This window comes from Desmodus rotundus, chromosome 12, assembly GCF_022682495.2.
Source record: "Desmodus rotundus isolate HL8 chromosome 12, HLdesRot8A.1, whole genome shotgun sequence".
NCBI lineage: Eukaryota > Metazoa > Chordata > Mammalia > Chiroptera > Phyllostomidae > Desmodus > Desmodus rotundus.
In genome coordinates this window covers 50,283,225-50,300,558 of record NC_071398.1, presented here as the reverse complement: position 1 = coordinate 50,300,558, position 17,334 = coordinate 50,283,225, and the positions used below count along the sequence as shown (strand labels likewise).

Here is a 17,334-nt window from a genome sequence, read left to right as displayed (position 1 = left end):
CTCCCACTCTGAGCTGGGCTGGTATCCCATTCATTAGGGCTCTCCACCCTTAACCTAATCACCTCCAAAAGACCCCACCTCCTAATACCATCACCTTGGGAATTAGGTTTCATCATGTGAATCTGGGATGGAGGGAACATCCTGTTCCCAGCACAGTCCCTACGGAACAGGGTTGCTCTGGCCTTGGTGCTCACCTTGCTCTGGGGGCTGGCTTCCTCTTCACCTATGGACCCACCTGGATCTTCTACACCAGCTGAGTAGACCCTTTCCCTTCTCAGGTTTCTTTCCAAAATCTTCCAGGGCTCAAAGCTGGGGCCTGTGTTCCAGAAACAGCTCTCCCCTCTGATTTCAGAATTGCGTGATCTCCAGAGGCAGAGATGTGGCAAGAGCAAACCAGGGGGCTGGGGACAGGGGAAGACTGAGCCTCCCCCCCTATCCTTAGGACCAGGAGCCCAGGGTGAGAATCCAGCTGGTACCCAATTTTTACATGTTCTTTCTGTCTCTGCTCCCTCCCTCCCTCCTTCTAAAAATTAGATTCTGATCATTTTTTCTGGAAGTCTGGAATGATGGGCAACTTTTTGTGCATTTAGCTATTTACAAAATAATTCATGCATTTAAAAAGATTCCTTTGTTACTTCATCCGAGTCTTGTTCTCAATATCTTTGTTCTCGTTCTGCTTATTGAAGTGACATTTTCAGGATATTTATATTTGTTCAAGGAAGGAAATACTCAGATTTTAAAAAATCATTTCAACTAATAAGTTTACATAACTGATTGAGTTTATGGACCCCAAGAAAACCTTACATCTGTTTTATGTGTTTTCAAAACAATGTGTTCTAAATTATTTTGATTTTCAACATTAATATTCATTTTAAGCCACTATATCTCTTCAACTTGAGGCACATTTTCTCTCTTAGATCACCTTTAAAATTATTCAGAATTTGATCTCATTTCTCCAGAAAACACTACATTTTAAAACATTAATGAGATATTGAAAACTCAGCAATATTGGGTAAAAAGACATTCTCAGTGGTGTCAGTCCCAATTTTTAAATCACAGTAACTTTTGGGAACCATCTTCATAATGTCTAGTGGCAAGAAGAACAGCCCACAAATGATCACTTATTGACATAATGAGGAGTATTCCAGAACATTCCATGAGTTCCAAGCTCCCTGGATACAAGGGGCATAAACAATTTGTGTGAAGGCCCCATCTGGCATGGGTGGTGGGAGTCTTTCCTGCTGTGATCCAGAAATTTTGATTCCCTCACCTCATCACACGGCTCCGGTGTCAACATCCAGACCAACTTCCTGTAAAGGCCGGTCCTGGGGTAAACTGCCAGAAACATTTCTCAGTTGTCACAACTTCTTTTAATAGCTCTGGAGTCTCACTTTTTATAAGGACATCAGTCGTGTCAGGTTAGAAACCCACCCTTCACTGAACTTTAATCCCCTCCTTAAAGGCCCTATTTCCAAATATGTCACATTGGGGTTTAAGGCTTCAACATAGGAATTTTTGGGGTGGCAGATACAATACAATTCAGTCCATAGCAACCCCTCTACAACTAAATATGGATTTTCAACAACATCCCACTTTAGGAACCAATGAAATAAGACTCTCAGTTTGGTTTTGAGCAATTTTGTTTCAAGAAAGAGAGGAATGGGGGGGGAGAGAAACATCAACTTGTTGTTCCACTTATTTATGTATTCATTAGTTGATTCTTGTATGTGCCCTAACTGGGGATTGAACCCGCAATCTTGGCATATTGGGACAATGCTCTAGCCAACTGAGCTACACAGCCAGGGCTTGAACAATCTTAACAATATGACCTCAAACATTGTAAGACATCTTTCAACAATATCACACAAAAACCTTAGTTGAAATTTTTTGCCTTGATATAAGAAGTTGATAAACTGAATTTTAAATTACCCAAAGCAATTGGATACCAGCATCAAGTTTTTTTTTTGACTAGCATTCCTCTTCCTCTTAAAACAGTCATTATGAGGACTCTACACCTCTGTTCTGTCAGGTGACTGCAACTAATAATTCACTGGATGTTTGCCCAGTGCCCACACTTTGAGCTGTTACTTCCCTAGGCTAGAAAAGAAACAGGAATCTCACTTTCCCCTTCTCACCCCAAACTAATCCTTAACACCTCAAATTTTCTGAAGATCCTATTGCCTATTACTCAATCTCCACACCAAATTATTAAAGTTTGTTTGATGGCAGGAAAATGAGCAGTTGGAAGGATAATAAGTAGTCTGAGAGGTTACAGCCTTAGGAAGCACAATACCTCGGGTGGCTCCAAAGATCACCCCCTTCAGGGTGTTGCCATGGAAACAGATCCAGCTGCACTCAAACCCCAGAGAATTTGGTCAGCCAGGTTCGTCAGAACCATATGGCAGGGATGGCCAGTTAATCAAAGGATAAGAGATGCTGCAGTCAAAAGGAGGCAGGCAGAGAAAAATAGAAAAGTACATAATTTAGGTTTTATTTTTGATATCACAATTAATGAGTTTATACTAGGATACAGGTCTGAAAATTTTTTCTCATTTTGGATAGCACAGTTACCTTCCTATGATACCTCAATACACATTTATATTTCTTTTTTTTTAAACAACTGCATAATTCTATTGAATAAATACAATAACTACCCATTACCCTAATAGAGTACCACTTAAATTTTTTTTGGCCGTTATATAATTACCTACCTTTGTACAATTTGGTATCTGAGGAATATTGATTGAAACAGCATACACATATGGCAACTTAATATAAGTGACAATGGCATTGTCTTTCACACATTCACCAAAACGGGGTATTATCACACTTCTGTGATTTAAAATCAATCTACTGGGAAAAAGTAGATGTATCATCACTTTTATTTTGCATTTTTCTTATTATTAGTGGTATTGGGTAATTTTCATTAGCTGTTTTTATTTCATGTTGTTTGAACTGGCTGTTAGCTTTGTCCATTTTAATACTGAGTTGTAGATGTTAGTATTACTGATTTGATCAGGATTTTCCCTTATTGCAAACAATTTCTTTCAGCCTCTTGTTTGTCTATTAACTTTGACTCTGATGTGAACCACATAAAAACCAGCTCCTGGGTTATGTGCAGGTCTTATGAAGGTATGTTTTAAGCCAAGATTATATTCTAAGTTTGGCTTGTACGTTAATATCTTACATATCCATCTCCAATCTTCCAGAGCTTCGTTAGTGTGCCAGGGACGTATCTGTCTCTGCAGAGTGCTAAGTGTCCCGCAGCCATCTGATCGCTCCATTTCCCCAATGCAATGAAGACTCTTTTCTTTTTTTTAATCGTATATAGGCAGAGTTATATAAAACCTCCACACACTCTGGATGAGCCTGCCCATCTCCAAGCCAGAGTAAAGAGGGAGCCCCAAAGCTCCAGACCCCTCAAATGGCCCTCTGTAATGCCGTCAGCAGCAGTCACGATGGAACCCAAGAGCTCTGGCGCTCCAGGTGAGAGTGTTCCAGGGGTGGGGGAAACGACCACAGGACATGGGATTTCTTTCTGGGTGATGAAAATATTCAGAAGTTAACTGCGGTGATGGTTATACAACTCTGAACAAGTCATTGAATTGCATACTTCAAATAGCTGAACTGTACATGAATTATATCTCAGTGAGATATCTCAGGTATGTGAATTATATCTCAGTGAGGTGGTAATTTGAAAAAAAAAAAAAAACCTTCCACCAGGCTCTAAACCACTATTGCCAAAGAGAACTCTCATAACCCTTGTTAGACCATGAATTCTCTCTTCCTGCACCACTCAAAGTGTCCTCACTCTCTGCTTTAGGACTGTTGTGACTATTCTCATTATGCCCTTTGTGCCCAATAGTTACCTCTCATTCTTCCCTCTCCCCTGCCTCTAATGCCCACATGTACTGGGGGTAGGAAGGCATTCCTCCCACTAATTCCTAGCTCCTTCTCTTTTTTTAAAGATTTATTTATATATTTATTATTTTTTAGAGGGGGGAAGCAGTGAGAAAGAGGAGAGAAACATCAATGTGTGGTTGCCTCTTGAGCGCTCCCTACTAGGGACCTGGCCCGCAACCCAGGCATATACCCTGACTGGGAATTGAACCAGAGACCCTTTGGTTCGCAGGCTGGCACTCAATCCACTGAGACACACCAGCCAGGGCCCTAGCTCCTTCTTTAGATCATTTCTCATAATGGTATGTATCACATACTTATCACATCATGTGTATTTCATTTTTTTTCTGTCTTCTCCCATTTGATTCTCTGTACATTTTCTACCCTGCTGTATCCTCAGCACCTGAAACAGTGACTAGCACATTACTAAGTGCTCAAATAACAATTGAATGAGTAATACTAGCAACATACTACTATATTCCTTGCTATATCACAATTCTATAGAAAGTCAGAACTGGATTATCAGCTTAAAAATATATTGGGATTTTGAGACTTCCGGCCAAGATGGAGGCATAGTTAGACACACTGTGCCTCCTTGCACAACCAAAAGAAGGACAACAACAATTTAAAAACAAAAAGCAACCAGAACTGACAGAAAATTGAACTGTATGGAAGTCCAACAACCAAGGAGATAAAGAAGAAACATTCATCCAGACCTGTAGGAGGGGTGGAGACGGGCAGCCGGGTGGAGAGGACTTGTGGCAAGACTGTGGCTGAGAGACCCAGCGAGGTGGTGGATTGTGGAGCAGGGCAGGCAAGGCTGCAGCTGGCAGACCCAGTGACACATACAATCCAGGGCGCTAGCACGGGGAAATAAAGCCTCAAACCACTGATTGAAAACACCTGTGGGGGTTGAGGCAGCAGAGGGAGAAACTCCGGCCTCACAGGAGAGTTTGTTGGAGAGACCCACAGGGTCCTAGAACATACACAAACCCACACACTGGGAAGCGGCACCAGAAGGGCCCATCTTCATTGTGGGTAGCGGAGGAAGTGACTGAAAGCCGGTAGCGGAGCAAACACCATTGTTCCCTCTTGAACCCCTTCCCCACATACAATGTCACAATGCAGCAATGTGGGTTACCCGCCCTTTTACGTAACAGGTGTGCCAAGACCAAAAAAAGGGCCCAAATGAAAGAACAGATCAAAGCTCCAGAAAACATACAACTAAGCAACGAAGAGATAGACAACCTATCAGATGCACAGTTCAAAACACTGGTAATCAGGATGCTCACAGAACTGGTTGAACTTGGTCACAAATTAGATGAAAAATTGAAGGCTATGCTAAATGAAACAAAGGAAAATGTACAGGGAACCAATAGTGATGGGAAGGAAACTGGGACTCAAATCAATGGTATGGACCAGAAGGAAGAAACAAACATACAACCAGAAAAGAATGAAGAAACAAGAATTCAAAAAAATGAGGAGAGGCTTAGGAACTTCCAGGACATCTTTAAATGTTCCAACATCTGAATTATAGGGATACCAGAAGGAGAAGAGGAAGAGCAAAAAGTTGAAAACTTATTTAAACAAACAATCAAGGAGAACTTCCCCAATAAAGCAAAGAAAATAGACTTCCAGGAAGTCCAGGAAGCTTAGAGAGTCCCAAAGAAGTTGGACCCAAGGAGGAACACACCAAGGCACATCATAATTACATTACCCAAGATTAAAGATGAGAGAATCTTAGAAGCAGCAAGAGAAAAGGACACAGTTACCTACAAAGGAGTTCCCATAAGACTGTCAGCTGATTTCTCAAAAGAGACCTTACAGGCAAGAAGGGGCTGGAAAGAAGTATTTCAAGTCATGAAAGGCAAGGACCTACATCCAAGATTGCTCTATCCAGCAAAGCTTTCATTTAGAGTGGAAGGGCAGATAAAGTTCTTCTCAGATAAGGTCAAGTTAAAGGAGTTCATCATCACCAAGCCCTTATTATAAGAAATGTTAAAGGGATTTATCTAAGAAAAAGAAGATAAAAAATATGAACAGTAAAATGTCAGCAAACTCACAGTTATTAACAACCACACCTAAAACGAAAACAAAAGCAAACTAAGCAAACAACTAGACCAGGAACAGAACCACAGAAATGGAGATCACATGGAGGGTTATCAACAGGGGAGTGGGAGGGGGAGAGAGGGGGGAAATGTACAGAGAATAAGTAGCATAAATGGTAGGTAGAAAATAGACAGGGAGGAGGGTAAGAATAGTGTAGGAAATGTAGAAGCCAAAGAACTTATATGTATGACCCATGGACGTGAACTATAGGGGGGAATATGGGAGGGAGAGGGTGTGCAGGGCAGAGGGGAGTGAAGGGGGGAAAATGGGACAATAGTAATAGCAATAATCAATAAAATTTATTTAAAAAATACATTGGGATTTTGCCCTGGTTGGTGTGGCTCAATGGATTGAGCACTAGACTGCAAACCAAAGGTTTACCACTTCGACTTCCACTCTAGGGCACATGCCTGGGTTGCAGGCCAGGTCCCTAGCAGGGGTTACGCAAGAGACAACCACGCTTTGATGTTTCTCTCTCTTTCTCCCTCCCTGCCCCTCTCTAAAAATAAATAAATAAAATCTTAAAAAATAAGAAAAATATATTGGGATTTTTATCGGACCATCAATGAATTTACATCTTTGGCCAGACTGAGTCTTTCTATACACAGACACGTCTACCTTTGAAATAAGTTTAACTACATTTCAACATATACCTTTATAAGCTATTTGCAGTGTATGTTTTCTTCTGGTGTCAGTCTTTAGTTTCATACAAGATGGGAAGCTTTATTTTATGCTCTAGAACAATGTAAATATTTCAGAAATTGTCTGTGGTGCATTTCTACAGGTCAAAGTGTTGAACTACCTTTTTCAGTTTATTTTGTGGCTATAAATCTACTTGTTTTCTAGCTTATTTGAGTTTGTTTTTAATACTGTCCCTCGCTAGTCATACATTCTACCAAATGCTTTTGTCCTAATTGGCCTATTTTCACTTAAGTGCCAGGTGAAGAGAGTTCCTCATCAACAATGCTATGTGTCCTCATATGTACTCATGCAGAGGGAGCAGTAAGCCACCATGGTCCCTGGTGCATCAGAACCTTTCAATTCGGAATGTGTTTCTTTCATACCTGCAGCAGAGTAAAGAGTCCTCTGTCTCCTGTAAAATAGGCACGTTTCTTAATCCTGACCTACTGGTTTCATTTTACTTGTGGCTAAACATGACTGTTAGGCAACCAACCCTAACCTTAATGGCACTAATTATATGCTAAGGAGTAAATCGATTATTTAACAAAGTCTTCAGAACATGTTTTGAATTGAAAAGTAACATGAATACAGATTTTTATTTTTAAGAGGTTAAGCCGGCTACAGTGTTAAAAGTATGCACTTGAGGGCAGCAAGAGGGAAAATGGCAGTAACGTCATTTCGAAAATCTTGGGCTATGATGACGGGACACAGGTTGGGAACATGTGGATGGATTCTAGAGCTGTTTGGGAGATTGAATCTAGAGGACCTGGTGGTGTGGGGGTAAGGAGGAGGGAAGAATTGAGGATGACTCTCCAGTGTGAACTCGCTGATGATGGGCTAGATGTACACTCTGCCTGAAGGCTTTTCCACACGCTTTACATTCATAGGGCCTTTCTCCAGTATGGATTCTCCGATGCAGTGTAAGATGGGCAATCTGGCTGAAGGCTTTGCTGCATTCCTGGCACTCATAAGGTTTTTCTCCTGTATGAATTCTTTGATGCAGGGTAAGGGATTTACGATGGCTAAAGGCTTTCCCACATATGTTACAATCATAAGGTTTCTCTCCTGTGTGACATCTTTGGTGACAAATCAGGGATGCCCTCTGCCTGAATGCCTTCCCACATTCGAGGCATTCATATGGTCTTTTTCCAGTGTGGAGTCTCTGATGTTGAACCAGATAGGAGCCATCACCAAAGGCCTTTCCACACTCAGTGCACTCATAAGGCTTCTCGCCAGTATGAACCCGCTGGTGTTGAACAAGGTGTGCGATTTGACTGAAGGCCTTACCGCATTCCTTACATTCGTAAGGTTTCTCTCCAGTGTGTATTTTCTGATGCTGAGCAAGGTGTGCATTCTGGGTGAAGGTTTTGCTGCACTGCTTACATTCATAAGGTTTCTCCCCAGTGTGAACTCTCTGATGATGAGCGAGGTGTGTGCTCTGCCGAAAGGCTTTCCCACAGTCCTTGCATTCATAGGGTTTCTCTCCCGTGTGAACTCTTTGATGCAGAGTAAGAGAGCCACGGTGGCTGAAGGCTTTCTCACAGAGCGCACATTCATAAGGCTTTTCTCCTGTGTGAATTCTCTGATGCACGGTCAGAGATGAGCCATGGCTAAAAGCCTTCCCACACACGTGGCATTTATAAGGTCTCTCTCCAGTGTGGATCCTCTTATGCTGAATAAGTCCTATGTGGTCTGTGAAGGCCTTCCCACAATCGATACAGTCAAAGGGTTTCTCCCCAGTGTGATAATATCTCCTATGTCGTATGAGAGAAGCATTCTGCCGGAATGCTTTCCCACAGTCTACACACTCATAGGGTCTTTTTCCAGTGTGAATTCTTCGATGGTGAGCCAGGGATGAACAATCACTAAAGGCCTTCCCACACTCAACACATTCATAGGGTTTCTCTCCAGTGTGGACCCTCTGATGTTGAGCAAGGTGCGCAAGCTGGCTGAAGGCTTTAGTGCACTGACGACACTGATACGGCTTCTCTCCAGTGTGAACTCTCTGATGCTGGATAAGATGAGCATTCTGGCTGAAAGCCTTCCCACATTCAGCACATTCAAAGGGTTTTTCTCCTGTGTGTATTCTCTGATGCTGAGCAAGGTGGGCACTCTGGCTAAAGGCTTTTCCACACTCAGTACATTCATAGGGTTTCTCTCCAGTATGAACTCTTTGATGAAGAGTAAGGGTTGAGATTTTGCTAAAAGTTTTCTCACAGTCTTTACATTTCAGAAGTTTCTTTTCTCCATAGACTTGCTTATGTTTTTTGACAAATGAATGTGTTTTTAGGCTTTCCTTATCTGTGTCAAAGTTGCATATTCTCTCTTCAATGGGGAATACGTGTTTTATATAAGATAATGTATTCAGATGAAAAATTGTCCCGGATTTGTTAGAGTGGCCTTTTTTCTTGATAAGTACATCTATATGACTGACTGTCTCTTGCCTAAAATGTGGCTGCTGACATAACAGCTCCCTCTCTGACAGGTCTTCACCCTTCCTGTTTTCCCCTAATGTGGAACATTCAAGGTTATCATAGCTTGTAAGTCTTCCCATTATCATTACCTGGGATAATTTTTCTTCATAAATGTCCTGGTTTTGAGATAACTCTTTGGTCATCCACATGTACTTCAAGTCTGAAAGATATTAAGAAAGCAAATGCCTTCTTTATTTAATGCTAGAAGAATGGAAACTTCCCAAAGGAAAACAGATTAATCACATAGTTACTGAACCCACACAGATTAATGTTTTGACAGCTCTAGATGAAGTCAGGCAACACAGTCTAATTTGACATTTCTGGAATAAAGCCTCCTTATCTAAGGTATATTATTTCAACATAACCTTTAACTTAAGATTTTATACCAATATTCATAATTGAGATTTTTCTGTAATTTTCTTGGGTGCTATCTTGGTATTAAAAGTTATGCTGTCTTTATAAACACATTGTTTTCAAAGTTCTTTTTATTCTCTGTCACAAAACATTTTAACCAACATTGATGATATTTTTCCTAAAGGTTTTATAGTATTATTTGTGTAACTATTTGGAGTATTTGGTTTTTGTGGGAGGCAGTTCTTAGATAACTCTCTACATTTCTTAAATTGTAACTTGTCTGTTGAAATTCTCTCTCTTGTGTGGTATCAGTTGTGGTAATTTATAATCTCCTAAATACCATCTATTTAATCTAAGTTTTGTTTTGTTTTTAAATCTTCACCTAAGGTTGTATTTTATTGATTTTAGAGAGAGAGGAAGGGAGAGAAGAGGAAAAAGAGAGAAAGAGAGACAGAGAAATGTCAGTGTGAGAGAGAAACATACATTGGTTGCCTCTTGTATGCTCTCCAACTGGGCATTGAACCCACAACCTAGGTATGTGCCTTGACCAGGGATCGAACCCACAATTTCTTGGTGTACAGGATAACATTCCAACCAACTCTGCCACCCTGCCAGGGCAGAGAAGTTTTAAACAAGTTCAGAAAACTATACACAAATTTGTCTAAAGAATTCAGAAATGTTGAGAGTCAGAATGATTATGAGAATATGGTTCTTGAGCAAAAATAGGTCAACATAAGTGGAACATAACACAATTCAGAAACAGACTGGAATGTGTAGGAAATCAGTAAAGGTACAGGTAGTACAACATACCAGTGAAGAACAGAAAAACCACTTTTAAAAAGGGAGTTAGAACAAGATGTTTCAATTTGGGAAGGATTTTGAGAGATGTTTTCCAACACATCTTAGAAACAGGAAACATTTTAAATATATTATTTTTTAAAAGATTTTATTTATTTATTTTTAGAGAGAGGGGAAGAGAGGAAGAGGTATAGAAACATCGATGTGCGAGAGATACATAGATTGGTTGTCTCTCACATGCTCCCAACTGGGGACCTGGCCTACAACCCAGGCACGCGCCGACTGGGAATAGAACCAGCTCCTTTTGGTTCTTAGGCTGGCACTCAATCCACTGAGCCATATCAGCCGGGGCTAAATTTATTATTATTACTTTTTATTGACTGACTTTAGAGAGAGACAGACAGAGAGACACTGTTTTGTTGTTCCACTTATCGATGCATTCACTGGTTGCTTCTTGTATGTGCCCTGACTGAGGATCAAACCTGCAACCTTGGCATATCAGGATCACTCTCCAACCCTCTGAGCTACCCAGCCAGGGCTTGAGAAAAACATTCTGAGACTAGTTTTCCAGCTGTAGTAATCCTGTACTTACCTGGGCACAGGCCTCCTGTCATCTCTCCATTCATCACCCAGGGCTCTTTACCTTGTTCCAATAAGGAGATCATATCTGGTTTAGACAGGCAAAGACCTGCATATAAGATAAGAAAATTGGATATGTGGTGGCTATTCCAGAACTATAACTCAGTTCAAATGGGATTGAGAGAAGAGGGACGTTGCAGGAAAATGCTGATAAAGGCATGTGAGATGACTGAGGTAGAAAGATTCCTACGGGGAGGTGAAGGAGGTAGATACTCTTACCCACTGAAACCAGGTTCTTGTAGTTCTCCAACATCACCTTCTTGTACAACTTTCTTTGAGCAAGATTCAGCCATTCCCACTCATCTTGGGAGAAGACTATGGCCACATCTGTGAAAGTCACTAAATCCTGAAATGGCACAAATATCATCTCGCTCAGTCAGCGTTCACACCTGCACTCAGCTGGCGCTAGGGTAAAGGATTATGCTGTCCACACTTTGCGGGTAAAAAACCATGAGTGTAAGTCATTGTACTGTGGGGTCTAACTGATCCAGGTGTGGTGGTGGTTACTAGACAACTTTTCTGCCTAAGGAAAAATAAAAAATATGAGAGACACTCTTGTAAGGGCTCCATACAATCCTATGAAATTTATGAGCATTTATTTTGAAAAAGTTGACTGCATTCAAAACAATGTCATCAAGTATTAAATTATTTTATCTGTTTAGGAGGTCTGTCACCTTTCTACATGGAGAAATTAAAGGGCTCTGGGAACATCTGAAGGAAGGATGCTGACGTGATGAACACTGATTTCAATCTACACAACATATTCTAAGAAATCTTAGTGTTCTTCAGGTGTTAAGAGGTGTGCTTAAAGAAAATGAAAGGAAAAATGCCTAACATTCTTTTATTTTGAAATAACAATATATTTGAATTACAAGAGAAGAGCACATTTGGAAAGTTGTTTTTTGATGATCTGCCGAGAAGTATCAGGAGATCATATGAGGTAAGCACATCAACCACTGTGAGTTTTCTTCTTACATGGGCTGAATTTTTGAGCCAGCTAGCGAGTGGTACCAGTCATCCACCCACTCCATGGATGCTGGCAAATTTTCCATTCCTTATTCTGTTATTTCACTTATATCGACATCTAAGAATAAAAAGTCAGGTTATTTTAAGGAATTCAGACTCTGGTACTGACTAGCTGGGTAATCTTGGCTAAGTTAACTAACTCTCCTATGCCTTGGTTTATCTACCTGGAAAGTGGGAATAATTTTAGCATCTACCTTACAGCAGGATTGTGAAAATTAAATGAATTTACAGGCTCTGGGTGGAGGAGGGATGGGAGAGAAGTTAAAGGAGGAGGAGGACAAAAAAGGTGAAACATTTGGTTTAATACTTTAACAAAAGTTTTCCTTATATTTTACCTAATTTCAGAATACTACAATAGTTAAAAACATGGTCTCTAAAGCCAGACCACCTATGTTCCAAATCCGTTCTGTTCAGTTATCTTAAGATATTAGCTTTTTTTTAAAAAAAAGATTTTATTTATTTATTTTTAGAGAGAGGGGAAAGGAGGGCGAAAGAGAGGGAGAGAAACATCAATATGTGAGAAATACATCCATCAGTTACCTCTCACACACCCTTAACTGGGGACCTGGCCTGCACCCCAGGAATGTGCCCTGACCAGGAATCGAACTGGCGACTTTTAAGCTCACAGGCAGCACTCAATCCACTGAGCTACACCAGCCAGGGCAGAGAAAGTTTTTTTAAAGGAAGATTTCTGCCCCCACTCTCTGAGCATTAGATCCCTTTTCTATTACCTGAGTCTGAACCTAAAGGTTTCTCCTGTAGTTCTTTCTATCTGTGCCAATATGCACTTCTGGCTTTTATGCTAGGAGATACAGGGAGGGGGAAAAAAGTGGTAAACATACTACATGTTTGGTGGTAATCCATATTTTGTGCTTTTCTTCTAATTTACTGCTACTGTTTACTTTTTAGAGATCCCAAACTCCTGCTCCCAACATCCTCTTTTGGTTCTACAGCAGCATTCGGTGGGAAAGACAGGGTGGAGCATGCTCAGTCCATCTCACCCACAACCAGGACTCATCCAAATTCAGTGTGAATGAAGTTAATATCTCATTGGAAATAAAAGTCCTCCTCATGTTCAGTGCTTCTGTTGCATCAAACATCACATTGTAGTTCTTCAGCTTATATATATGTATATATGTGCATGTATATATGTGTACGAAAACCACATCATGGGCATAGAGGCAAACAGCAGCACACAGAGCTAATGCTTATATAGTACTTATTATGTGCCAGACACTCCTCTACACACTTATATTAACTCATTAATCCTCACAATAGTCCTATGAAGTAGTACTATTATTATTATTCCCATTTTATAATTGAGGAAACTGAAATTAAGGTGATCTGTAGTATACAGTGGATCTAGAATTTGAACCCACACAGTGTGGTTCCAGAGTCCATGTTACTAACCTTATGCCATACTTTGCCACTCTTAAAATGTTTCCCTCACACTAGGATTTTAGGCCATCATAAATTAAAATTTGACTTTCTTCACTCAGAAAATATTAGGATAATGGGATTATCTGTTTATTTTCTGAAATTTGTGGAATCAAACACTTAGAAAAAAAGAAAAGAAAAAAAAAAAAATGTTTCCCTCTAACAAGAATAATGCTTTTGTTTAAAATGTTTAAGTGCTCTAAGAAGTAAGTTCCCTTGGTAGTACATGTTTTGGGCATTATATCTGGTAAGGAAAGGTGTTTGGCTTTGATGTAAGTTGCTTCTTGTGACTTTGATATAAAATAAAAGCAATTTTTACTGTTCTAAGTTTTTTCCCCCTCACATGAGGACGTTTTTTTCATTGCTTTTAGAGAGAGAAACATGGATGCCAGAGAGAAGCACTGATGGGTGCCCTCCTGTAAGCTCCCAGACTGAGGACCGAACCCACAACCTTTTGGTTATGGAACAATGTTCCAACCAACTGAGCCACACTGGCCAGGGCCTAGGTTCTCTCCTTGATCTCTTCCACTTCCTTCAAGAAGCAACTCAGGGACCACTTCCTCAGGGACCACTTGTGATTCAAGTTCTCCCAATCTTTCCCCAAGGAAGCAAAATGGAGCTAAAATTAAGTAGATTTCCTCTTGCCAGACTGTGGCCTGTCACAGAGCTTCAGCAGTCCAGAGGAAGGGGCACCTTTCTCTAACGCAGTCAATGGTGCTCATATGGGCTATTAACGACCTGTCTCCACTGCTCCACAGGAAGTCCACTCTCCAGCGCAGCACTAGTTACATTGTATAAATAAATGGTTGCTGCCTTTTCATTTCTTCAACAGATGGCAAGCTCTCTGAGAGCCAGGAACTAGGCAGATCCCAGTTCCTTCTCAAATTTCCTCAAAGGACTTTCTACGTAGTCATATTCTTACAAAAAGACTGAACGCAAGAGAAGGGCCCAGGTGGGTCATTTTTTGAATGAAGAATAAACACCAAATAGGAAGAGGAGGAAGCTCTGAGATGACACTGGGCTGTGAGTCTGTGCCCGTGACCACACCACTCATCAGAAAGGGAGAAAATAGAAACCAGGCCCCAGGGTGGAACTATTAGGCAGGCAATTTTCAGAATGAAACATTACCAAATCCTGAAAAGCAAAACTATTGTAAGGAGGAAATAGGGTATACGAACTCACCAGGGACATGGCTTTAAGAAGTTCAATTCCCATCACCCCCTCCTCTTCCTGGCTCCTCATTTGAAGGGCTTTACCTGAGAGGGCAGAGCTGGAGGAGGAGAAAGGAGTAGTGAGAGGCAGAGCAGCTCTAAGAATCACAGCCTAGAAACCCCTTCCTTCGGCTCCCTCTGTTTTCACTCTTGCTCCCACCCAACCTCCCCCAACCCACACACTTGCTGGGAGTCCTGTCATTTACATCTGGGGTTCTCTGCTCTGCTCTGGGCTTTCAGGCTGAGCACTTCTCCCTCTCCCACAGCCACCCATTAGTTAACAACAAATGTATCAGGTGGGCTGCATATATTAATACTCTGATTTAACCTTCCCAATCTTCAATGAAAATAGGAAATACTACCACCACTTCACACACGGAAGCTCTGGGAAGTGAAGTCTTCTGCACACGTTACACGGCTCCTAAATAATGGAGCCCAGTCACCAATCTAGGTCTGCCGGATTCTATCATCCAAGTTATTGGCTCAGACACCAGAATACAACAGAAAATATGCCCCCAGTGCAACTAATTGTCCGGGACTTACATAGATTCTATGAGACTTAGGGAAAAAAACCATCTTCCCCAGAAAGAATCTATGTGGCTTGCAGATCATTGGACCAAAAAACTGTCAGCAGACCCAGGTTCTCATTTTGCATTGTGACAAACAGTAATTGTTAAAAAGTACTGCCTTGGTCCGGTGGCTGAGTTGGTTGGAGCTTTGTACCGGACACCAAAAGATTGTGGGTTCAATTCCCGGTTAGGGCACATACCTAGGTTGTGGGTTTGATGCCCCTGTCAGGGCGTGTACTGGAGGCAACCAATTGAATTTTGCTCTCACACTGATATTTCTGTCTCCCTTCCCCTCTCTCTAAACTCAATAAACATATCCTCGGGAGAGGATTAAAAAAAATAAAAATGAAAAAGTCCCTCGTGCCCTCTAAGCCAAGTTTCCTCCATCAGGAAAAGTTCTGATGCAATTGTGGTTTCCTTCCTCTAAACTCCACTGCTTTCTGAAAGCATGATTATAATGATAATATTGGGTTCACCAAAAAGTCCATTGTTTTTTCTGTAAGATAAAAGACATATTTCTCACTTTCACCAATAACTTTATTACTTTATTGATTTAGATACTTTGAGTATGTCGGCTCTCTCCCGCTATTGGCTTCTAGTGGGTAGAGGCCAGGGGTGCTGCTACACATCTTCCAATGCCTAAGACAGCCTCACAGCAAAGAATTATTTGGCCAAATGTCAATAGTACCAAGAAACTTTGCAAACCACTTTTGACATGTTGGATCAGTCACAGCACCTTCTCCATATACTGCACAAATAGTTTTTTGCATTTTAGTTGCGTTTTTACCTTTAAAAAAAAAAGGTTTTATTTATTTGTTTTTAGAGTGAGGGGAAGGGAGGAAGAAAGAGAGGGAGAGAAACAAAGATGTGTGAAAGAAACATGGATTGGTTGCCTCTCTCATGTCTCCAGCTGGGGACCTGGCCCATAATTCAGGCATGTGCCCTGTCCAGGAATCAAACTGGCAACTTTTTGGTTCACAGGCCGGCGCACAATCCACTGAACCACACCAGCCAGGACTTACCTCTCTTGAAATAATAAAGCATAATATGCCAAAAATATTGCTCATCTTCTTCCATTTTCAATATTAAAATGGCTGTACAAAAATTCACCAATTTTGGTAAGGTTTTTTTTAATGCATGCTGCTATGACAGCTGTTACAATACAATCTAACAAAATTGTTTCAAATGAAGTTAAAGACAACTAAGCACTACTAGAGCCATCATATGGAAAAAAAAGTAACAGACCTTTTGGCCAATCCAATAATAAAAGGGGACATCTACTGAGCAGTTACTATGTGGCAGGGACTGTATCAGGTGTTTACAGGTATGGGCTTACTAATCCTTCTAACAGTCCTATAACAGAGCTATATAATAGTATCATCTCCATTTTACATAGGAGGCACTGGTTCAGAAAATTTCAGGAAATAAAAAATGTAGCCCGTCCTGGTAGCTCACTTGGTTAGAACAACATCCTAGTATGTCAAGGATATGGGTTCAATTCCTGGTTAGGGCACATTAAAGAATCAACCAATGAATGTGTAATTAAGTGGAAAGCCCTGGCTGGGTGGTTCAGTTGGCTGGAGTATCATCCTGTACACCAAAAGGTTGTGAGTTGGATTTCCAGTCAGGGGACATACCTAGGTTTCAGGTGACATCCTTGGGTGGGGCATGAATGGGAGGCAACTGATTGATGTTTCTCTCTCACATAGATGTTCCTCTTTTTCTCTAAAAAATTAATAAAGATATCCTCGTGTAAGGATTAAAATAGAAATAAAGTGGAACAAGAAGTCTGTTTCTTTTTTAAAAAGAGAAAGAAAAATGCTCAGTGGAGGTTTTGGGGATCTACCCTTTTAGTCATTTAACCCTCTCAGAGCAGGTTTCAATGGTCAAAAACGGTTAAGAAAACCTACCTTGAGCCCCCGAGGAAGGGATTCCATGAGAACTAGTACAGAGGGGGGGAGTATGGAGTCAGTTTGTCCTGGATGGGAACCCTGGCTCTTCCTAGCGGTTATTTGTCCTCTCTGCGCTCCCCTGTCCTCATCTGCGAGAAGGGAACAAGGTAGTTTCCACGTCACAGTGTCCTGAGGTTTGGTGTTAATGCCCCCCCAAAGTCTCAGAACTGTGTCTGACCCACAC

At 41.0% G+C, this 17,334-nt stretch overlaps 1 protein-coding gene, 1 long non-coding RNA gene and 1 pseudogene across 8 annotated transcripts in view; 2 read left to right on the top strand and 1 right to left on the bottom strand.

Moving 5' to 3' along the window:
* Positions 1-367: 367 nt before the first annotated feature.
* On the top strand, positions 368-14,717 carry LOC128779781 (uncharacterized). Its single transcript, XR_008425836.1, has 4 exons — positions 368-457; positions 3,332-3,486; positions 11,618-11,895; positions 12,891-14,717. It is a non-coding gene; the product is annotated as an uncharacterized lncRNA (long non-coding RNA).
* Positions 5,227-17,334, bottom strand: part of LOC112313487 (zinc finger protein 470) — an 81,290-nt gene continuing 69,182 nt past the window's right edge. For 3 of the 7 annotated variants that reach the window (XM_053915985.2, XM_053915986.2, XM_053915982.2), the window contains 6 exons: positions 17,109-17,239; positions 16,836-16,923; positions 14,601-14,688; positions 11,175-11,301; positions 10,909-11,004; positions 5,227-9,324 (listed from right to left, as the gene is read on the bottom strand). In XM_053915985.2, the coding sequence (XP_053771960.1) occupies positions 7,448-9,324; positions 10,909-11,004; positions 11,175-11,301; positions 14,601-14,660 (2,160 nt within the window). In that variant the 5' untranslated portion in view covers positions 14,661-14,688; positions 16,836-16,923; positions 17,109-17,239 and the 3' untranslated portion in view covers positions 5,227-7,447. The remainder of the gene's footprint in view (positions 9,325-10,908; positions 11,005-11,174; positions 11,302-14,600; positions 14,689-16,835; positions 16,924-17,108; positions 17,240-17,334) is intronic. The other 4 variants (XM_053915983.2, XM_045203658.3, XM_053915984.2 and 1 more) reach the window with 4 other exon arrangements.
* Positions 13,406-13,540, top strand: LOC112314114 (small nucleolar RNA SNORA79; annotated as a pseudogene).